Consider the following 24,171-nt stretch of genomic DNA (forward strand, 5'->3'; position numbering starts at 1 on the left):
AAGACATCAAACCTCCAAAAGCACTTGTAATTGACAAGCCAGCCTAAACTTCTCTCCGAAAGCGCTCCTGGGCCCACTCCAGTTAGAAGGGAAGATGGCTTTGTACAACCAATTGTACTGGCTGTCAGCAAAATGACAGTTCTGGCCTCTTACACTAATGTGTACGGCTGTAGTTCTGGTTTTTTAAAAACTGCAATAGGGCAGTCTATTGTTTCCAGAAGCCTGACAGGACGCAACAGTGGCAATAAAGTGCCCGGGCTCTTTTCCAAGTAAACATTTATGAGCATCTCGCCTTGACAGCTTTATAGAAATTACTAAAAGTCACATTGTTGGCCAGTTCCAAAAGAAAAACACTCTCCAGTTAGTTAGAGACTTCTCACATTTGTTTGTGTGTCTCTCTGTGAAGTGTGAGTGTAATGCACCCTCATGATGCAAATGTGAATGATTTAGTAATTTTATTTCTCAATTCTTTTACAGTGGTACCTCGGGTTAAGAACTTAATTCATTCTGGAGGTAGGTTCTTTACCTGAAACTGTTCTTATCCTGAGGTACCACTTTAGCTAATGGGGCATCCTGCTGCCGCGGCGCCGCCGGGAGCACGATTTCTGTTCTCATCCTGAAGCAAAGTTCTTAACCTGAGGTACTATTTCTGGGTTAGCGGAGTCTGCAACCTGAAGCGTCTGTAACTTGAAGCATCTGTAACCCAAGGTACCACTGTATTTTAATAACCTCACACAAGCCCACTGGCTTGGCCTCGGGACTGTGGGTGCCCAGGGCCATGCATGCTGCATACATGCGTCTGACATCAGCATGCCTACTGGAGCGCACAGCTCACATCAGCATGCCCCACAGCATGCTGGTGTCTCTCTCTCTCTCTCTCTCTCACACACACACCTCAACTGACCCTGATTTATGGCATGGCCTCAGACCAGGATTCCTCAGAGGGAAAGCCCCCTAGCAACTGAAACTTTGAGGAGAATATGGATCCAATATGTGGATGTATCCAAGGAGGTGGATTCTATTCCTGTGGGCCCTGGAGTTCATTTTCCTGCTCTGAGCCCTTCTGTCCTGAAACCCTGGCCTACCTGGCAGCAAGTCCCCAGTCTAGGGTCAATGCACATGCCCAAAGTCCAGCCCAAAGCACAGTCCCACAAAGATCCTGGAGCATGCAAGCTGAGGTCCATCAACACGGGCAGTTGAGCAGACACAGCACCTCAGCTCTGCTGCCCTTTTGTACTTTGCATGCTAATTACAGCATCCAGGCTTGACGAGGCATGTGACTCTCACCTGTTCCAAGCCTACTCTAGCTGAGGAAGCCCCATCTGGCCAGCGAGGGAGCTTGGCTGTGGGCCCTTGCCTGTAGTCTCCTGTAGTGCCCCACCTGCTGCTCCCTGTGCCTCAGAGCCCATGTTTGTGGAGACAGAGGCCCCTCTGGCTCTGGTGGTTGGTCATGCTGCTCTGGTCCCTGTCCACTGACCCCCATCCCTTCATCATCCTCTGTCACCCAGTGAGTAGTTCCTACACCAGTCTCTCCTTCCCCATCACCAGCTTGTTCTGGTGTGCTCCAATCCCAGCTACACCCCTCACTGGGATCCTCTTCCTCCTCTCTCCCCATTTTCCTGCCAGTTCATGACACCAAAGGAGACATTTCTGACATCAGTCCTGATGCCTGCTCCACAGTCTCTTGAAACCACACCTTGATCTCCTCCATGGTGATGAGTTTTGCCTTGGTGTCCTGGGAAAGCAAAATTTTCTAACTTCTGCTTCCTTGAGCCATCACTCCCCCTCAGTGGTGGGCATCTCTCCAAATTATAATAATTAATCCACTAACATTATACTCTTCAGCAGCCTTAAGCAGAGGTCTTTCCAGCATTCATATCTTTTTAACAGGAGATGTCAAGGACTGGAATGGGAACTTTATGCAAAGCTTGTAGCTTTTCTGAGTTACAAGACCTTTATACTGCTGTTTGAAAAGTTAGTGGCAACACACCCCTTACTCCTCTCTTGCTTTTCAGAGCTTCTCATTATGCTTTGCTGCTTCTCCATTCAAACAGTTAATTGATTAAATCCACTCAAGGACCTTACCATCCGCTCCCAGACACAACATCTTTCCTTTTCGTGTCTCTGGCTAATTATAGTTGGAAGAGGGGAAATAGATAAGTATGTAGCCGCATATCCTAAGTGGTGCATCTGTGTAGAAGAATGCACACAAACAGATAATTAAACATCAACCAAATATCAATAGGATTATAGTGGCGTGTTGGAACAAATCTTGATGAATCTGCTTCAGCAGCACAAGTCTCCACCACAACACTATGATTGGAATATAAATGTAATCCACGTGTTCTGCACAAAAGACTTTGCAGTCTAGCCAACCACTCATCCAGAGGAGCTAAACATATTGCTTTAGTCAACTATGGATTTGCAAATGTAACTAAGAGACGGGGAAATGAAACAAACACTTTTATGTTCATCTACCATTTGCCCAGGGTTGATACATTGCTAGTTTTGACTAAACCCTTAAACAGTTTAGAACCAGAGTAATTAAAGGGCCATCCACATCCTGCTGGTGATGGATGAATATCTAAATTTTGGGTTCTCTGAATTTCTTATTTCCCCCCATTCTTCAGTTCTCCACAGTTCCATACCACTTGGCAATTAAAAAAAAATCTGCATGAAAATTCACCAGCATTTTAGTGGTAATTTATTCTAATGTACACACTGTTGCATACAATATTGCCTAATATACCATTTTTGCATTAATATAATGCATTATGTATGTTCTTTTCACTATGTATGCATTTCAATGCACATTTTCCACCTGTATATGCAGTTTTGTACATTCCCTGGCAGGAGGAATGCATTACAAAATTAAGAGTATTTCAAATTTTGAAGGGTGGTTGTGTTTTGATTATCATACTATTTCAGAAAGTGAACAATGGGTAAGTCATGTATACTGTCATGTAAACTGAATCAAATTGCTCCCCATCCCTATACCATGCATATACTGTAAGAAGAGTTTGGATTTGATATCCCGCTTTATCACTACCCGAAGGAGTCTCAAAGCGGCTAACATTCTCCTTTCCCTTCCTCCCCCACAACAAACACTCTGTGAGGTGAGTGGGGCTGAGAGACTTCAGAGAAGTGTGACTAGCCCAAGGTCACCCAGCAGCTGCATGTGGAGGAGCGGAGACGCGAACCCGGTTCCCCAGATTACAAATCTACCGCTCTTAACCACTACACCACACTGGCTCTGTAAAGGCACCTTCAAAGTTATATGCCCATTGGGGCAATGCAATTGGGTTAATGGGTGCTTGGGAGAATGCCTTTTCTCCAGTGGCCCAATGTTGAAGGATTTCTGTTTCAACTGACTTTTGCATAACCCCATCATTGCAAGGCTTCAAATGAAAATTAAAGATGCATTTGTTCCAAATGGCTTTTTTCTTTTTCTCAATAACAATATTTCACTGCTGTTAATAGTTCTGGTGCTGAATTATTTTATTTCTTTGAATGTTCTCCTACTAAGTAAGATGTTGCTATACATTTGCCAGTTGTGTCTTGTAGTTATTTTATTGTTATAGATTCTTATTGCTGTTTTCTATGCTGCACATACATGATTTATAGAAGCTTTGTTTTTTATTGTGATTATACATTTAAATGATTGAAACTGCCTTGTGAGGATTTGGTCCTAAAAGGGTGCCTTTAAATAAACCAGTGGAGAAATACATGTACACAGTATCTTTTGCAAAGTACTTTGGAACTCTCATACATACCCACGATGGACATTTCAGGAACAGTTGCATGATATGGGCCATCAACGAACTCGGGGGGATTGTCATTGATGTCTTGGACCTTAATGATGAATTCTGATGGAGGCTCCAGAGGTTTGTTTGTATCCCTATCAACAGCTTGGGCCGTCAACGTATACTCAGCTTTTTCTTCCCGGTCAAGTCTTTTCATTGCGTGAATGTCCCCTGTCTTGTCATTGATCACAAAGATAGTACCAGCTCCATCACCTGACAGGATGTACTTGATCTTGCTGATTCCAGGGTCCAAGTCTGTGTGTAGCTGAAATGACAAAGAAGCTATTGAGTGATCATTTTAAAAAAGACATAAAGCAATTAGCCTTTGCATCAGCACTGCCACACGTTTCATTTTAGGTTTATGGATTTGTTTTATTTAAGTCAGGCGTAGCCAACATGGTGACCTACTGGCCAATGATGGAGGGTTATCCAACAGCAATTGGAGGCTACCATGTTACTACAACAGCATAGGGGTGTTCATGTGTTACATTACAGTCTGTGTAAATATATACAAAAAATAGAGTTGCATTATTCAACAAGCCTATAATCTGGCTACCTGTGTACACAGTAGATGAGTTGTACAAATCAGCCTATGTACATTTTTTTCACATAAACACTTCTACATGTGCAGAGACAACTTGTACTTGTGAACAATGTTAGGAGTGAATAGCTGTCACACCATCCTTCAGACAATGATTTCCAGAATGGTGTACAGGAAATATAAATAATAAATTATTTCTGTTATAAAACACTAAAATATACAGGACGATGATAGTTTTAGCAAATACTATGAGACAGCAGCTAAAGTAACCAAAATAAAATCGCACAGCAGGCTAAGTCTTTACACAAATCTAAAGGTCTTGAAAATGGAAATGTCTTAATCTGGTGATATATATATAATGCAAGTTTCAAGCATGCCTCTTCAGAAAGGGTGTTGCAAACTGGGGCACCACCACCCAAAAAGTTGTCTTCTTGCTTGTCAAAGGCAGTTTGAGAAGAGCTTCAGAAGAAGATTTCAAAACACAGGAAAATGTGCTCCTTCAGGTATTTGGATCCTAGTCATCCAAAGGTTTTTATGCTAATCTGTTGAATTGGGACCAATTGGGAGCAAGTAGGTAGCTAGTGCAGATATTTGTATGCCACCTTTCCAAAGCCATGCTCAATGCGCCTTACAACATATAAAAATTTACATAACTACAGTACAAACATAGCAAATGTAGTCATAAACAATACACAAAACATCAAAAAGTACACAACCAAACAAAACAATTTCCACATAAAAAATATAAACCAAAATAAAGATACAAAAATAATATCAACAAACAGGCAACAACCCCCTGCACAAAAACACTAAATGTGCACTATAGTCCACTAGTGTTCCAGCAGTGGAATTTATGTTGTGTGCAAGCACAAACAGAATGAGGAACTTAACATTGTGAAAATGGAATAAACTGCCATGTGAATGCAGCCTGAGTCATCATCAATGGTAGCCCTGTGTCTAACGCACTACAGTGATCTGACCAGAAGGTTATCAATGCTGGAACAAGCAATAGCCTTTAATTAATGCCCATGTTACTGTGAGAAAATCAGCCACTAAATCAGCCACTGAATAGTGTGCCTGGAAAAAGAAAGCAAAGCGGCCTTCCTGAACTGACTGTTTTAATAACTCGTTCACTAGCTTGCTTGCTTCAGTTGTGTCCATATATGCCTGTTGATGTTAAGTGAAAGATAGAGCTTAAAGTTTACTGCCAGTTCTGTCTTCAATGTGAAGAGACACTGGAGAGCAGGGAGGAGAGGAGCTGGTTGCAACAGGATGGAGAGTCTCCCTAGATTATTCAGCAGCCTGCCTCATCTCTGTCTCCTGATCCCCCTCTTCTCCTGCCTCTGAATCTGGGCAGCCCTCTGCCACAGCCTCTTCTTGCTCACTAAACCCTGTTACTTCTTCACCTTCTGACACCTCCTCCTTCCAGTCTGCTCCCTCTTCTCCCTCTGACCTAGAGGCAAAGCAACCTGCTCTGGTACCTGGAATGGCGCTCTTCCCAGGTGGCATGGCACTCATCCCTGGGGGCATGGCGCGCCCCCAGGGGTGCCATCTATCAGGGGGTGGCATTTTGTCACCACCCTTTGAATGGTACCCAGAGCGGACCCCACCCCCCTCGGAATGCCCCTGCTCTGACCACTCATCATTGTCCCATCACCAATCCCCTGGTTCTGAGCCTTCTTCCTCTGGGGGTTCCCTTTGAGGTTCCCCAGCTGGTGTCTCCCACCACTCCTCTGTATTCAGACAGTCCATGACACTAACACTGTAGTTTCTGAATTGGGTTAGTTTGGTGAATTGGCTTGCAATACCCCGATTTGTTAAATTTTAATAAATACAACCTTTATCCCAGAATGGCATCTCATGAGTCTTCTCGTGAGCAGGGGAGGGGAACCTACTCCACAACATTCAGAACATGGATTGCTGTGGGCAAATGATCCCAGTCCATTTCTTCCCCCACTAAACACACATATAATGCATACAAAGAGAGGTTTGTTCTTTCACCCAGCTGCTACTGATCCATATCAGAGCTTAAATACAGAAAGAGAGACTATTTGCATGCATACTAATCAAACAAAATGTAATCAGAAGTGTAATTAGACTTTTTTATATATAAAAACCACATGCATACACACACACACACACACAAACAGAACTATTAAGTACCGACGATTTTCTTATTATGATTTCAAGAAAGAGGTTGTGCACCCCCCTAAAAAAAGATTCCTTTATAAGGACAGTTAAATAAGTATCATAACCATTCATATCCTCCTTCCCTGCTCCTGCCATGAAAAAGGAAATACAAAACACAACAGTAGGTTGGCACTGCGCATAGCAATTTATCTCAGTACAAATAGAACATACAGCACTGTGTTTCATCCTTGGGACCCCAGATTTGGATGGACTATCATTCTCATCATCTTTGGCTACTGGACCTAACTGGCTGTGGATGATGAGTGTTGTAGTCTGTCCATGTCTGGGGATCCAAATTTGAAGAACACTGAATAAAGAAAGAATCAAAAGATTCCAGTTTGGTTTCCAAAATGGATAAACATTGAGTGGGAACCCTCCTTGCGTGTTTATGGCTGGATGGTTAAGTGATAATGCTTCTTGCTAGCCTGGATGAATTAGAGAAATGCATGTGTAGAAACTAGTCTACTGTACAATGGTGAAATTTACATTCATTCTTCTCTCCCTAACTTTGCTTCTGGCCTTATCCATCACCGGTATGAAGCCCCTAGAAGGTTGTCCAAGGTGTGTGGTTTAAATTACTTATATAGATACATTGTGCAATGCTCACAAAGGAGCATTGCAGCAATTCAAGGTTCAAGATGATCTCTAATGTCTGTTTTGGAACCTTTCTAACTTTTTTCTTGAATTGAAATATTTTTTGTATATTTACAATATTGCAAATATTTGTGGCCCTCAGGCTGAAACATGTTTCCCACCCCTGGTGTACCAATTTGACTGCAACATGCCCAATGTCTTTAAAAAATCCAAAACCAAAACAAAACCTTTTTTCCATACAAGAGATGCTTCTGAAATGCATGCAGACATATTTCATATAATCACAGAGAACTGCTTAAAATATGAGATGGTGGATATGAAATAACAAAAAAGTACAAACTGCTCATTTGATAACCTTCATTTGTCACTGGCTCTAGGCTGCAAAGAGCAAAAAATCTAAATATATATTTTCCCTCTTTTTTCCATCAAATACTAGTACCAGACAAAAAATGGTAATCATGCTTTCTCTAGTTTAAAGTAAATGATAAATGTGATGTTTACAGAAATCTTTCTTCCCCTTCTTTATAGCAGCTGGCGGCAGTCAAAGATCATCAAGGCAGCTATTTGAAACATTCATGTGCTTTTTATCTTTAATACAGAAACATTACAATAGATGGCCTAGGCTAAGAAGCAAGATGGGTAGATTAGCTCCATACATGGGCCATCATTTGTTGCCATCACCCTTCCTAAAATCTGCGCTATTTTTTTTTAAGAGAACAAAAGCTAAATATATTTGAAGTCATTAAGTATAGCAATTTCATCCCCCAAGAAACATTTCTTTAGTTCTATCAAATATGTATGAGTATGTAAAGCAATTGTCAAGATTCAGAACCCTTTGCTCATGTCAAGGTTAAAGATCATTAAGTTCATAATTATGTGGGACCGTGAGGAATGATGGAGAGAGGATAAATGAATGTGAATTTCCACTGCAGAGACTTCTCAAATAGTAGGAGGTGTGTAAATCTGTTCTCTATAACTTCAGCATTCTCCCTTGCTAACTGAATGCGCGCTCTCTCTCTCTCTCTCTCTCACACACACACACACACACACAACTTTATAAGTACAGTATATCAGTAACATTATTACAAAGGAAAGTGCTCAGCCTAGGCTAAAACATTCTGGAAATTCAAAAGAACTGTCTTCCTGAAACCTGTTCAAACCTCAGTTGGTTTGCTTTCATTATATGGCTATATCAGGGACGGGGAATCTTTTTTTCAGTCCAACAGCTACATTCCTTTCCAGGCAACCCATACACTAGTGGTAGGTGTGGCCAGAAGCAAAAGTTAAGTGGAACACTGTTACCTTTGTACAGTAGACAAATTTGTGCACGCATTCACACACCCATCTCTATCCAGGGAACCAAGAGGCATTATCAGAGTTCAAGAACACATTCCATCCAGGCAAAAACTCTGGAAGAAGGTATGAAATAGGGTTGATGAAGGCCTGGGAAGAGGATGTGTGGCCTAGGGTGCATTCATAGAGCCATATAGTGAGGTCTGGAGTGCTATGTTTGCCCCCCCATCCTTTGGCCTGAGATAACCCCTGTGCTAAACATATGTGAGCTTCTGAAATGACCTTATACCAAATGAAGTACCGTCTGATCTGACAGGCAGTGGCTCATTAGGTTTGCAGGTAGCAGTCTCTTCCACAACCTGTTACCTGTGATCCTTTAAATAGTGATCATGAGATAGAACCTGGGAATTTCTGCATGAAGAAACACGTGTTCTACCAATGAGCTATAACCACCCTCTGTTTATAAACAACAACTTCTTCTTCTTCTTCTTCTTCTTCTTCTTCTTCTTCTTCTTCTTCTTCTTTTCTCAGAAAACTGTAGTTATGTGAGGAGGAATAGGAGGTCTCCTAACAAATCTCAGCACCCTTAGCAAACTACAGTTCACATGATTCTTTGGAGGAAGCCATGACTATTTAATATGGAATGAGACTATTTTAAATGTATAGTACAAATGAGGCAGTGTAAGGAGGCGAGGCTATGAATTGAGCACAGAATCAGTCCTAGGGAAATAAGCACTCAGCTCCTTTTCAAGATTGATGGGGCAGAAGGGTTGGCTGATACTGATACTCCAGCAGGGACAGGGCATGACATATGAAAGTAGACATCCAAGATAAGGCTGATTTCTAGTTTTCCATGTGAAGAGATTTATTCATTATTTTTGTATGGAGGAACATTCCATTATAGCAGCATTCATTGCAGCCTGAAGGGATACATTCAGACAAGGATGATCACTTCAGTGAGAATGGGGCTACAATGTTAAAGTGGGGTAAAATCACTCAACAAAAGAGCCTTGCTCCATCTCACCAAAGGGCAATCTTCTTCGGTGTTTTGTTCTCACTATGGCCAGCAATATGCAGATAAGAAGCCTATCAGCAGGACCTGAGTGCAACACCTGTCTCCCAACTTGTGATTTCCAGAAACTAGTATTCAGAGGAATACTGCCTCCAACAGTGGAGATGGAACATAGCCATCATGGCTAGTAGCAGCTGATCCTCCATGATTTTGTCTAATTTTCTCTTTTAAAATAAAACAAATCTTTATTACATTTTTAACACACGTTCATGAAAAAACCCACAAAGACAAAATACAGTGAATAAAAGAAATACATTTATATAAAATAAAGGAGATGGAAGATGAGAGGATATCAAGGTAAATCAGTTATTACTTGTGTATTCGCAGTAGGCTTGTTGCTTTCCCCCAGAAGAACTCATCAGATGTGAGCCGGGTAAGTATGAAGAAAATGGTGAGAGGTAAAGTTCATACTATCCAGATGTACATGGATGTTGCAGGCAGAGAGCTTCCTTGTTCTCTTCAGTGCATGCAATCAATAAAATTGTACTAATAGAAAAGTCTGGTTTACCCTGACCATGAGCTAACCTTATAATAATAATAATAATTTATTATTTATACCCCGCCCATCTGGCTGGGCCTCCCCAGCCACTCTGGGCGGCTTCCATAGAAACCAAAAATACAGTAAAAACCAAAAATACAGTAAAGTCTATGTGTCCACATTTCCTTGATTACAAACTGCCAAATACTACTGTACCATATGTTTCCATTCCCTGGCAATTAATGCCCACATAGCAGTTATCAAGTGCTGAATCAGCTCTTTAGATGTCTAATCCTCTTTTAAAACCATCCAACTTGTGGGATCTTATAAAGCACTACAGCTTTGGGGATCAGATTTCATGGTTTAGCAATGTGTTGTGTGGAGAAGCAGTTTCTTTTGTCTGTCCTGAACCTTCCAACATTCAGCTTCATCGAATGACTCTGAGTACTTGCATTATGGAAGAGGGAGAAAAAGTATATCCTCCTACTTTCTCTGCACCTTGCATAATTATCTCTATCTCTATCATGTCTTCTCTTGTTTGCCTTTTTTCTAAACTGGAAAGCCATAAATGTTATAACCTTTCTGCATAGAAGAGTCACTTCCCCCCCATGAACATCTTAGTTGCCATTTTTTGAACCTTTTCCAGCACTAGAGTATTCTTTTTGAGATGCAGCAAACCAGAACTGTACACACTATACAACTATAGTCACCCTACTGTTCTACTTCAGAAAGAAAGCAGGACAGAAATGGTGTCCTTAGAAATAAGAAATAAAGACCCTTTAGCTTTTGGAAAATGTAACCTGGGGCTTCTGTGTGGAACTTAGAACAAACCAGCAGAACAACCTCCACTCAGCTTTGAGCATTGATCCCATGGAGATCATATAAGCCTCTGTAAGACCTTTGTTCCTACAGAGCTCCTGGTTGTCATGGAGACACAGTACAAGAGTGGAGACATAATCTATTCTAGAACAGTGTCTCTATGCCAACCAGTCTTAAACCACCCTTGGCACTCTTATTCTCCCCCTTTCTGACACTTCTCCCTCATTAACAAATATTGACACCACTAATTCATCACCAGATGAATGAATTGTGGGTAATGCTTATCTCCTGCCTTCTTTTGTGCAACTATCCCTTTCAGTTAAGGCAAAGGTGGGCAACCTATGGCCCCCCAGATGTCACCAGACTCCGAACTCCTACCAGCTCCAGTCAGCATGGCCAACCATCAGGGGTGATGGGAGCTGGAGTCCCTTCAGGTGCTATCAGACTCCAGCTCCCATCACCCCTGATGGTTGGCCATGCTGACTGGAGCTGGTTCCTCATCCCTGAATTAAGGCACACTGGTAGAAGCTGTATAATATTCTAGCCATATTCATTCCATCTAGTCTGCTAAGGATTAAACTAGAAGGGAACAGGAGGTGGACGGAATAAACTGAGTCATATACAGTATGTGGGATTCACAGAAGCCATATACATTCAGCAATTGTTAATCATGCTGGATCCTCAGGGATCCAGCCCTGATCAATGGACTTGATAAAAATGTAAATGTTGTGTATACCATACACAAATCTTATTTGTTATTCTGCAGTAATGAATGTGCTTCTATGTTTGAGAGCAGGGAGTTGTCATGACAGTTACACTTATATTTATCACTTCCTGCCTGCATACATCACAAGCGCATGATTAAAATCAAGCAATGAACAAGAGTAATTGCATAAACAAATATACTCATAGAAATATGTGTTCAGAGCTCCACAATGTTTGATTGTGTCTTAAGGTAAGCTTGCAGAGACAGAACTGAACTGTAGTTATTGTTTTGAAAGTTCTTTTTGGATGTAACAAAGTTTGCTCAGGAAACTCAGCAACTCATTATTTTCCTCATCCCCCCAAGACTCTAGAGGGCAGGCATGTGATGACCTACAAAAGTTCCATTTTGGCTATATTTTGAGTCCTCCATTTAGAAAGGAAATGCACACATATACCCTATTTTCAGGTGTCCTCCCCCAAATCTGGAGATCAGGGTGCCTTGGGTATGCAAGCATGGCCATTTGGGTGTCCAATCATCAGTACCTTAACCATTTTTATACTGAACTAAACTAGAAAGTTATCCACCCAGAACATCCTGGATACCTAAAATGAAACAAACAAACCCAGTATATAGAGGGACATTGCCCAAAATATATAGTGGATCCCAGTGTTCTACATAGAGATGGGGGAGAAAATTTATTCAGCTTGAATTGAACAATGAGCTTACATAATCTACACTTTCTGAAACAATACATAAACTAAAACCATGCCATCCTTCAAAATTTGCACTTCTCTGAATTTTGCAAGAAATGTATACAAAAATGAATGTAGTGGGGCAAAGTGTGCATAAAATGCATATATTAGTGAAGAATAATATGCAAAGATATTTTATATTATGGGGAATTGATCTACAAAAAAATCTATAAGGCTACATTGCATACAAAACTGTGTTTATTATGATAAATCAGCACTAAAAAGCTGGTGAATTTTCATGAGAACTTTTTTTATCATTGCAAGCCTATGTGAACTGAAGGCTGGGAAAATGAGACACTTACAGGACTCATACTAGATGTATTCTCTCATCCCTAGTTTTGAGGCCTCTTGAGAGGTATTGCATTTTGGAGACAGGTCACATTCAGCAAGCCCAGAGACACTATACCTCTAGCTCCCTGGATTCCTTCCCAATTTTCTATGAATGTCAATAAGCCCCAGCTCACTTTCTAAATATTGAGGGAAGTCAGTGGCTTTTTGCATTCATTTATATACATCACTGCTTCTAGTAATTGTCACACCTTCCTCTTGTGAGCCTTTCCCCAGCCATCTTTTTATATTATTATTTGTCCAGTGTGACTTCTGTTTCTGCTAGATAGATGAAAAGCCATTAGGTGGCAAAGAGAACTTATCTTAGTGCCACTGGTGTCTTGTGACACCTGAAGGATGATGGATGTGTTCATCAATGACCCACAGTTTAAATGATCATTTACCAGTATAAGCATTCAAGAGAAGAGGCAGTTCATTTATTCTCACGGAAGAATTTCTATTGCAATTGCAACTTCAATTCAATATGATCTATTGTTTCCTTCAAGGACCCGCTGGCCCTTTTAATAGCACTGAAGTGTAAACCTTCACACTCTCTAGAGCATAGCTAGATGGATTGGGGAGGAAATGTACAACTGTGCACACACAAGCAGGTGTACACATACCTGCTCAAGAACTGGCTTCAACTGATGCCCACATAATGCATGAGAACAACCACAAACAGATGGGCAAATACATCAAATTCTGCTAACAACATAAGAACATAGGATGAGCATGCACACTTTACTCCACCATATACCCCAAAAGGAGGTGGACTCTCCTTCATTGGGGTTTTTGAAGCAGAGGTTGGATGGCCATCTCTCAGGGATTCTATAACTATGATACCCGCACTGCTAGGGGTTGGCCTAGTTGATCCTTGGGGTCCCTTCCAACTCTTCAATACCATGATTCTATGGTTTTTGTACACATTCCTTGGCATTGCAAAATTCAGAGAATTTCAATTTTTTGGTAGCATGGCTGTGTTTGGTTCTCTGATTGTTTCAGAAAGGGCAAATTAGGTAAGTTCACCTTCACATGTGAACTGAATTTCTCCTCCTTCTTTACACCATGCACAACACTGTATGGTTTATATTCAAAATTATATGCCCATTGGTGCAACCAACTGGGTTAGTGAGCATTTGGGGGAGTGCCTTTTCTGCAGTGGCCCTACGTTGATGGAATTCTCTTTCAACTGACTTTCATACAATTCAAATGACAATTAAAGACAGCACAAGTATTACTGTGTTTCCATCCATGTATTGATTTTTGAAAATGTGAATTAGGTTGGTTCACCTTTAAATGTGAATTGAATAAAATTCTCCCCCATCCCCTAAAGCTGCTCACATGCAGCCTAGTGACCCAGACTTCTAAAATAACAATATATAGAGCAATTGTACATGTGAAATAGACTCATGTTGTATGCAAAATAGTCTGTTCTACATATGTGGTTTTGTGTACACGTGTGTGTGTGTGTGTGTGTGTGTGTGTGTGTGTGTTGAGAAAGAATTGGTAAGTAGAGAAAAATGTTTATAAAGCCCCCCTTCTTTGCGGGGGGAGGGGAGAGGATCCCAAGTGCAGGAAGGTGGGATAGCAAACATGAAGGCCAGTGAACATTATTTACAGTGATTTTAAACTACAAGACTGACATGTGAGTAGGCACTGAATTAGTTTGATTCTCTTATCTCCCAGTCATGTACAACCAGTGACATGCTCCCATTTGTTTCATCCATGCTGGGGATACTTATACTAAGTAAGATCATTGATTTGTCTCACTCAATATTTTCCCACATTGACTGGCAACAGTTATTGATGGTTTCTCAATCATATGAACTAAACCTGAGACCTTTTGCATGCAAAATATGTGTCCTTACCACTGAGCTATGCCCATCCCCAATGCACCTGCCAATACTATTCAATGATTTTCTATTGGACTTGATATTTTGCATCTATGCTTTATGTTCCTTGTGATGCTTATCTACATTTTCTCAGGATATTGGCCTTTTGTTGTCTCATTTTGGGATTCACCCAATTTAGGAGACTTTATTCCAAAGCCTTAAACTAAGTTAAAGAAGTCCACAGTAGACATTAATAGGGATATTAAAAAGTCTTCAGCCCCAAAATGCACCTGACTGAGGCCAAACAGCAAACAGTTCTACAGTTTTGGATGTGTGTGTGTGTGGGGGGGGTGTCTTTAACAGTGGGTTGCTATTTGGCCCTACCAAGCATTTCCAAGACTGTGGCCTCTTTAAATCTCATAAGTGAATAAGAGGAGCCTACTGGATCAAGCTAATGGTTGATCTAGTCCAGAGAGCTGTTCTCACTGGGACCAAGTTAATGCCTCTGGGAAGCCTGAAAGCTGGACCCAAGGGCAACATTCCTCCTGGAGCCAACAAAAAATGAATCATGTTCCATCATGTTTTGATTCAGAAGTCATGCAAGAAATATGGAACTGCAAAATTCAGGGGAGGATCCAGTTGAAAGGGATTCCATAAGCACTCACAATAGCTTGCTAATTTTGCTGGTTTCATTTAGTTTAATTTAACACAAGCAACAGTAGTTTGGAAGCTGCTTGTTTTGTGTATCACAGCAAAGGGACGAAGGGGCATGGCTTTTCAAAAATAATTGCCTATTTGGCTTTTATTGTTTTCATAATATTATTTTATTGGTTTCTTTTAAGTTTAAAAATTACTTTTCAAGTGTTGGGTATTTCACCCCATAAAAAGGGAGCTTAGGCTGCAATCTAAACCCCACTTACTTTGGGGCAAGTCCAGCTGAATTCAATAAAATTTCAGCGTATGCATGGGTGACTCTGTCCATTCTCTTTCTGTCAGGTTCTCACTTTAGGATGGCTTTTTCCTAATACACATTTTCCCCATTACTTTTTGCCTAAAATATACATTTCTACAATGTCTCCTCGTACATTTTTGTTTGTTTGTTTGTTATTTTCACTAATATATGCATACTAGTATTTTCTACACATTAGTTGGCTGGAGAACCACATAGAAAAAATCATGGAATGACTGTGAGTTGCAGTTTAGAAAGTGATAAGTATGTTTGCCTTTAAATGAGAACTAAATCAAATTCACACCCTTATTTCTGAGTAGGATTGCACTACAATACATTTATAAATTCATTAAATGGAGGTCTAGCACAGCAAATGCATTTCAAAAATGAAAAAAAAAATGAAAACATACAAAGCCAACTTGGCCAAAGGTGGAAAAACATTTCTATCAACTTGTGTAAATTTCTATAGCGAGAGCTTTGCAGCGCTGCAACCAAACATTGGAACTCTGCCACGATGCTGTGCTTTTAACTACTTGCTGTTCCACCAAGGATTCTTTCCAAGGATACTACAATTTATGTACAATGAACTGCTGGGATGCTAGAGACGATATATTAAAATACCTTGTTTCTTACAATCTGAATCTGAATACAGGTAGGAGAGTGAATGTCACTGCTGTTTCTATGCAACATTATCAAATAAACCCTAATAGATTGGAGGAAAAGAGCAATTTGGGGACAGACAAGAAAGATAGAGACATAATGGTGCCACGGCACAAATTGCAGTGTGTGAGCGCACAGGAGGTGAGTGCTCTATTTAAGACCACATAATGTGCCAAGCTGACAGTCCAAATAGAAGAGATCACCCAGCAATTGGCTGCCAAACACATCCTGAATTTGAAAATATAAACATCAACTAAGCAGCCGTTATCTCAGCGAAAACTGAAAGCCACTGGGAAGGTGACTTTCTGGCAGTGTGAAGGAAAAGACTGGGCTACACAATGCAGAGAGGATTTCATTATGGCTTGTAACAGAGCTGGGCTGATATTTTTGTGAGTTTTGCTTTTCACATCAAGATTTGCATCTTCAGTGAGGGAGGGATTCCATTGCAGGGCTATGGAAAATGTTTCACTGTCTTTCATCAAAGTGCTTCACTAATCACTATTTAGACAGCAACTGGTCTAACAGACCAGTCTCCGAGCTAGCTCACATTGTGAAGGGAAGTTCTTGAGTGCTTAGAGCTAAGGAACAGTATAATCCTTGACCTGATAGCAGAAGGAATAATATAATATCTGATCTTCTTCAGCAGGGGTTCAAAGTCCCACTCAGCCATGAAATTCACTGCCTCTCTGCACAACCTACTTCACAGGGTTATTGTGGGGATGAATTCAGGAGGGGAGAAGCGTGTTTGCCAATTTGAGGTAGGGTATAAATGCAATAAATAAATAATAATATATAAGTGAAATATTGAAGGCACAAATGCAGACAATTTCAACAAGAAAGACATGTGGGATGCATCTAAACAAACCAGTGTGGCTGCATAAAGAGCTTACAGATGAGCTGCGATGTGAGAAGGGCATATATAAGAAATGAAGAAAGAAGAAATCATGAAGGAAGAGTATACACTCGTAGCCACCAGTTGCAGGAAGAAGGTCAGGTGGACCAAAACGGAGAATGAGCTTAAACTTTCAAGAGAGGTTAAAAATAATAATAAAAGTTTTCTTAGGCTATGTTTGAAGCAAGAGGAAGAATAAACAAGTGGTAGGTATTCAGCATGGAGAAGATGGAGAAATGCTATTGGGTGACAGAGAGAAGGCTGAACTTGCCTCTGTCTTCACCCAAAATTAAAACAGTGCCTAATCTGGTGATGGTGTCCCCACCATCACCAGCAGGGGTCGGCAAGCTAAGGTCCCGGGCCGGATCAGGCCTACCTGGGTCCTAAATCTGGCCCACGCCGCGAAGCCGGAACCCGCTGCGAAGCTGAGACTCCCGGTGATGGCGACTGGAGGAAGAGATTGAGTGGTGGCGACTCTGCCACTCAAATGCCATGCCTGGTTTACATCAGTGGTGTTTGATTAGCAGAAATGTCCCCATGCCGCCCTGAGGTAAACCAGGCATGCTGTCTGATTGGTAGAGCCACTGATGCTCAGCCTCTTCCTCCTGTTGCCGGCAGAGCCACCACCGCTTAGCCTCTTCCTCCCGTTGGCGCTCAGCCTCTTTCTTCCTGTGGCCGCTGCCGCCCTGGTGCTCCTGTGGGCCAGGCAGCAAAGTGGATGAGCTCGCTCTGCCTACCCATGAGAGCAGCAGCGGTGGTGATGGTGGTGGCAGCAGCGGTAGCCCCTGGGAAGGTAAGTGCAGTGGCTGGGGGTGGGGGTAGGGATGGGTAGGAGGACTAGTTGCCACCCTTGCCTCTTCTTCCAGCTCCCCCCCCCCAGTGCCGCTTCTCCAGCCCACCACAAGGTCTGAGGGACAGTGGACCGGCCCACTGCTAAAAAAAATTGTCGACCCCTGGTGGTAAAAGAACACTTGGCTACTTTAAATGTATTCATATCTCCAGGGCTTGGTGAGCTGCACCCAAGGATACTAAAGGAGCTTGCAGATGTACTCTCAGAGTCTCTGACTATAATCTTTGAGAATTCTTGGAGAACCGGTGAGGTCCCTGTAAACTGGAGGTGGGTAAATGTTGTGCCCATCTTCAAATGGAGGAAAAAAGAAGACTCAGGGAACTACTGACTGGTCAGCTTGACTTTGATACCAGGAAAGTTCCTTCAAAAGCTGTTGGACTCTCCTTCATTGAAGGTTTTTACAGAGGTTGGGTGGTCATTTGTCATGGATGTTTTAGCTGAGATTCCTACATTGCAGAGGGTTGGACTAGATAACCCTCGACGTCCCTTCCAACTTTACAATTCTATGAGTCAGTGCTGCCTCCTCTAAGGCCCACCACATTTATTATCTGAGGCAGTCATCTTATTCCCTTATGTTTAGGGATGGGGCAGAAATTTGATTTGGACAACATTTTAAGGTGAACTCACCTAATTCTAATTTTTGGAAAATAACACACACATCCTTCAAATTCTCCAAATTTGGCAATGCAGTTCTCTAGCCAGATAATGTGTACAAATAATGCATTTGCTAGGGAAGAGTGAGCATAAAAATGAACATATTACTGAAAATAATATACAAAATGCATTACATTGGGGGGGGAAGCAATTTGCAAAAGGGCATATATTAGGCTAGATTGCATTAATAAGTGTCTTTTCAGAGAAATTAGCACTAAAATGCTGGTGAATTTTCATGAGGACTTTTTTTTAAAAAAAAGCAGTTGCTTTACCCCTAAGGGAAAGGAAACCGCATGAACATCCTATTGAGGCCTGAGCATGCTCAACTGATATGCAATGCTGATTGACTGTTGGAGGGGAAAATAGGAAACAGTGAAGAAGCGGATGGTGTATTCTCAAAAGGGCATGGCTAGAACTCCAGACAGGAGCACACACTAGCCACAGCTTTTTGTTACACGTCCCACTTAATGCTGAAATCATGGCCCTTGATGCTTGAACATGACAGATTTCTGAATCTGTACATGTGCATTGGCTCTACCTGAAATTACTTGCATCAGCTGCATTAGCTTAGCTGCTGGATAGGTTTTCTTCTGGAAAGGTATAAGCCTGGAGGAAAAGAAAGCTGAGAAGGACAATAATCTCTTCAAGGTAGTGTATAGCTGCAACTGATTACAAAGCAATGAGGCTCAACAGAACCCCGCAAAGCCTCATTTCTCTACTCTACCATCCCCTTATTTTCTTCAACATTGATTCCAAAAGGCATGTGAAATGGGCATGGTATATATTTGAAATGAGGAGGAAATAATAAATCGGGACAGAAAAGGGATTGAGTTTTAAAACTCATCAATCTGAGCCTAAGAACACAGGCGGCGGAGTAGTAATATGGAATGATTTCCTGGGATTGCAGTTGAGCCCACACCCAGGATAAAGAGATGAGATGTGTGTTGTTGGGTTAGCTAGGACCTCAAGTTTCTGAACTTTTAACATAACAAGGAGCTGTACAAAAATTCAAAAACTGTGACTGGATGTCGTCTAAAGTGAGAGGGGCTTTTTAGCCCCACCCAAACTGGCAATAGTTAACTGCTTCCACCCAATCTGGCCACATCTCTTCCAGTACTGAAAGACGCCCTATCCAGTTCAGAATCCTGCAGACCCCAAGATTCTTAGTTAAGGAAGCAATAGCCCAACTGAATGACAGGCTTAGAGAATCCCTGCTCACCATCTTGGTGTCTCCAGGTACTATGAGAAGGCTGTAAGCTCCTGGAAGGCCCATAGCTCAGTAGTAGATATATAAATCTATGTGATATATAAACCTATGATTCTATGACTCTGTAATGTGCAATTCCAAAACCCAGGGAGAAAACTGAATAAGAAACGTTCTAAAAAGATTCCTTAAGCTTCATGAAAACCATGAGAAGAAAACAAAACAAAATAGATAAATAACAGCTGTTGATTTTTAGACACATTTTTGCCTCCTAGTCAATTTCAGAAAGTGTGATTTCTGTGATTCTTCTGCTTCCTTTAGAAAGGTCAAATGACTAACTCTAAGCTCCTCACAGTGGGCATCATGATTCAATTTTGATGGTCTCATTTCAACTCCTATTTTTCAAAATCTCTGCACACAGTTTGCCAATATGGTGAGTCCTTCTCAATTAAAACCTATACTGCTCCCAAAAAGAATACTACCAAACCACTGATTTGCCCTTCTAGCATCATGAAGTATAGAGTGATGATGTTTGCATCACTCCTGCCATGAACAGAAAACAGGGAAGTCTGACATAATAAAGAGATATTTCCAGAAGGCCTTTTAAAATTATCCATACTGAATGCAGTCAGAGAAAATATCTGGGCCATTTTGACAAATTCATTAACTCTGTGGATTTAATTTCAAATCACCACTCTCTACGTGAATATGCATTGGAATTGTGAACAAAATCATTAAATTAGACTTCTTTATATATGTCTTTGACTCTTAAGATTCAAGAAGAGACCTGAATAGTAGAAAGGTGATAGTTCAGTGGTAGAGAAGCTGGTCGGCATACAGAAGGACCCAGGTCTGATCCCTGACATCTTGAGTTAGGAATGAAAAAGACCCCTACCTGAATCCCTGGAAAGCTGCTGCCAGTCAGTGTAGACAAGAGTGACCTAGATTTACCAATGAACTGATTTAGTATCAGGCAGCTCCTTGGGAACATAACTGAGGCCAAAGTGAGCTTATTTTCACAGTGTTTTCTGCTTGCAGTATGTTGACCATTTATGGTCAGCCTGTGGTGCTGTTTCTCTGTATCACTGGCATTATGTGAAACCTAATGGCTGATGCCAGGTATTTGCAATGCTCATCCTGCATCAGTTATTTCCACTCAGGCATACTCACCATAGTTTCTGAAAGGATTGGAAATTAGAATTGGCTATTAAAACCTATTGCTTCTCGCCTGTAGGTGATCCATGCGATTGGACTCCTGAGTGGTGGGGTGGTCCCATTTGTGCTTATGGATACACAACTGTTAACATGGGTGCTCCATTGCAGATATCATGTGTGCCTTGCAGTTGTTGGAGAAGAGGAGCCAGTGAGGTCTGTGGCACCAGAGGTGGCTCTAGCAGGTGTTCAGTACACGCGTGGATGGATTGTGTGGAAAGGACTAATATTTCAAATATATTCAAGAACATGATCTACTCTGCTATGTCAAAAACACATTGAAGCTATCAATTATGATTGTCACTTCTACCATCTATTAGCTCATTCACAATTTGTGAATGAGCTAATAGACTGTACCAACTGCGAAAAATGCCATAAATCACAATGTTATTAGTGTCATCCAAGAGGGGGTGGCAGCATCTGTCAGGTTTTTGCCAACTTTTTCAGGCCGTGGCAAGTTGGAGTAGGAAACAGCCAATAATTCAAGATGGTGGCTAACACAGATTCAAACGTAATGAGAATAACCTTTTCTGCACACACACTAGAGTGAAGATTTGTGAGACATAAGTATAGTATATAATCACAATTTTAATAACTGTTTGCATAAAAGACCTGCAATGAGGAAATTAAATTTGGACTTGGATTTGCATAGAGAATAAAGGGTGCCAGATTTCTTTATTGCCCAAGTTGAGTTGGGAGGCCAATATCCATGGCACTGAGAACCAATGAGGTTCTCAGTGCCAACTCACCATGAAATTGAGCTGAGGGGACATCTCTGTTAACCATCCTGCCCCCATTGCCCAGCTTTCAACAGGGCAGGTTCTTCAGTTCTCAAGAACATCAGACCAAGCAAATCTGTCTTGCTGGCAATGTGAGATTATTGGTCAGATGTCCTTTATTCAGGGATACATTGAGGTTGTTACGTGGATAGTCACATTGCTATCCACCCTAAATTCCAAGTTGTGACAATATAAAGCAAACCAACAACCAACTGAGGTGCATCCGTCTAACACAGAACAGTGCAGAGTAAGTACACTAGGCCAATCCAATATATCCCTTCAAAAACCCTACCCTGAAACCGATTGGCTAATCTTGCACTGCTTAAATGAAGAGTCACTGCCAAATGATGAAGAGCAAGTTGGAGAGTTCCACATCCCTTTTCACAAAGGAAGCCACTCTCCTCCTATTGTCACAAAAGGCCAGCCATGGCTTCACCACTGCCTATCTTGAGATAAAGCCTCATGAGGCTTCATCTATGCAAAGGGGAGATGGGGCAAAAAAAAACCTGCTCTCAAAGGAGGCAACATTGCCATGCAATCTGTTTAGAGATTCCGTGTTTTGCAAACCTTACTGGAAGCCCGTGTTTGGGAGGGGGAACATCATGGAAATACCCATAATGCTATGCACTCAAAGCTGGCCTATAAATAAGCATATGTTTTTTTTCTAGGAGCAGACACAAAGCAACCAATGAGTCTTCTACTAAATAAATTACAATCAGAAAACAGCTGGGGAGGGGATGAAACATACAATAAGGGGCAAGAAATGAAACATATAAAGAGTTCAGGAAACATGGCATGGAAATAATCTGCTAATGGCATGTTGAAAGTTGTTACAAAACCATTTGGGCATATTAAGTTTTGCGTAGAAAATATAGCTGTCAGCTATTTTAACATCCAGATGCCCCTTTATTGATTACAACTGGCTCTATAAACAAACAAGTCATGCCCCTCCAAATTCCTCTAGCAAGGAACAAGCAGGCTATGTAGGACTGAGATAACGTTTACCTTCAGGGGTAACCTGAGAGTTTTACATTTGCTTAAGGCTTATTTGTTTTAAGCAAAATGACAAGGCAGAATAGACTGGATTTGACAATAAATGCACTTTGTGAGCCAACTGCAGAGCGAGGCAAAGGAATGTGGATGCAATTGGAAGGATGAGAGACGTAGCTCGGAGGGAAGAAGCTCTTCCAGGCGATACCCACATGAGGAAGAAATTAGACGTGAGCAGCTGGACAAAATAAAAAAAAAATATGTTCCTGAAATGTGGACAGCAAATTATTTGCACACAGCAGAGGTTGCAAAATTGCTTCCTTGTTTTTATGTTGTGGATGAAAAACAGAACAAATGAAGAAGAGACCAGACAGACTGTGTGTCGGGGGGGGGGTCCTCTGGCAAGTTTATCTTTCCCTGGTTTACTAATGGACAAAATGCATCTCATCACCGCTATGATGGGGGAGAAAGTTGATTTAGTTACATTTTAATGCCAGCCTACCTAATTCACACTTCCCAAAGCAAAAGCTGAACAAAGTCACAGCTATCCTTCAAAATCTGCACTTTTTCATTCTGTGATGCAGTTCTCCAATTAAAAAATGCATATATAATGTATACATCTATGAAAAACAGAAATTCATTCTATTAGGTAAAGTTGAATGCAAAATGTTGACAATTTTTTGTGGTGATTCCCCCCCCCAACATAGAATTGGAAAAATGAGAAACTGGTATTATTATTATTATTATTATTATTATTATTATTATTATTATTTACAGAATCATCCATCACAGCTATGGCACATGCATTTATTTTGATAAACAAAGGCTCCCAGGCCATAGATTAATTTGGCAAAGTGTCATATTGCCTCTTGACCATGGCAGGTTTTTAACCTGCAAAACTAGAATGTAAGAACATATGAAAACCCATCTAGTCCAGTATCCTCTTCTCTCAGTGGCCAACCAGATGCCTATTGGAAGCACCCAGGCTCTGCACTTTGCCCTCAAAGTTGTAGAAGGTTGTAAAATGGTACACCCCTTCCTACAGAGCACTGCTATTCCGGCTAAAACAGATTATTGAGTCAAGAATGCTTCCTGCCACATGCATAGCTGTCAACTTACAGATTTGAAAATAAGGGACCAGCAGCCTTGAAAATAAGGGACCAGCAGCCAAAATAAGGGGCCTGCAGCCTCACCTGTTCCGCACTCCAGTCTTCCTGTCCTCCTGCAGTCTGGTCAAACTCATGCTGGTAGCTTCGAGAACACTGTCCAACCAACTTTGTAACCAGAGGTTCAACTGACTAGTATCTGAATCACATGCACCACAAGGCCTATGCAGCCTCAACTTAAGATGGCTCCCTGGCCTGGCTTTGCACTGCAAAGTTTGCAGCAGCACATGCAACAAAATGGCGTCCAGCATTCAAAAAACCCCTCAGCTTGCATTAACTAGCCACACACAAGGCATGCAAGCTCCACCCCCCAGTTGTTCTTAGACTTCCTGTTGGGTGAGCAACACAGCCAAGCAACACAGTTGGAGCCTCCCTCCTCCCTGGTCAGCAGGGAGGGAGGGAGAGGAG

The 24,171-nt window shown here is 41.5% G+C and overlaps 1 protein-coding gene across 4 annotated transcripts in view; it reads right to left on the bottom strand.

The window, feature by feature from the left end:
- Positions 1-24,171, bottom strand: part of LOC128419203 (cadherin-8) — a 230,619-nt gene that overhangs the window by 141,889 nt on the left and 64,559 nt on the right. For all 4 annotated transcript variants that reach the window (XM_053399626.1, XM_053399624.1, XM_053399625.1 and 1 more), the window contains exon 3: positions 3,774-4,068. In XM_053399626.1, coding sequence (XP_053255601.1) covers positions 3,774-4,068 — 295 coding nt within the window. The remainder of the gene's footprint in view (positions 1-3,773; positions 4,069-24,171) is intronic.

The sequence above is a fragment of the Podarcis raffonei genome, chromosome 8 (genome assembly GCF_027172205.1).
Source record: "Podarcis raffonei isolate rPodRaf1 chromosome 8, rPodRaf1.pri, whole genome shotgun sequence".
NCBI lineage: Eukaryota > Metazoa > Chordata > Lepidosauria > Squamata > Lacertidae > Podarcis > Podarcis raffonei.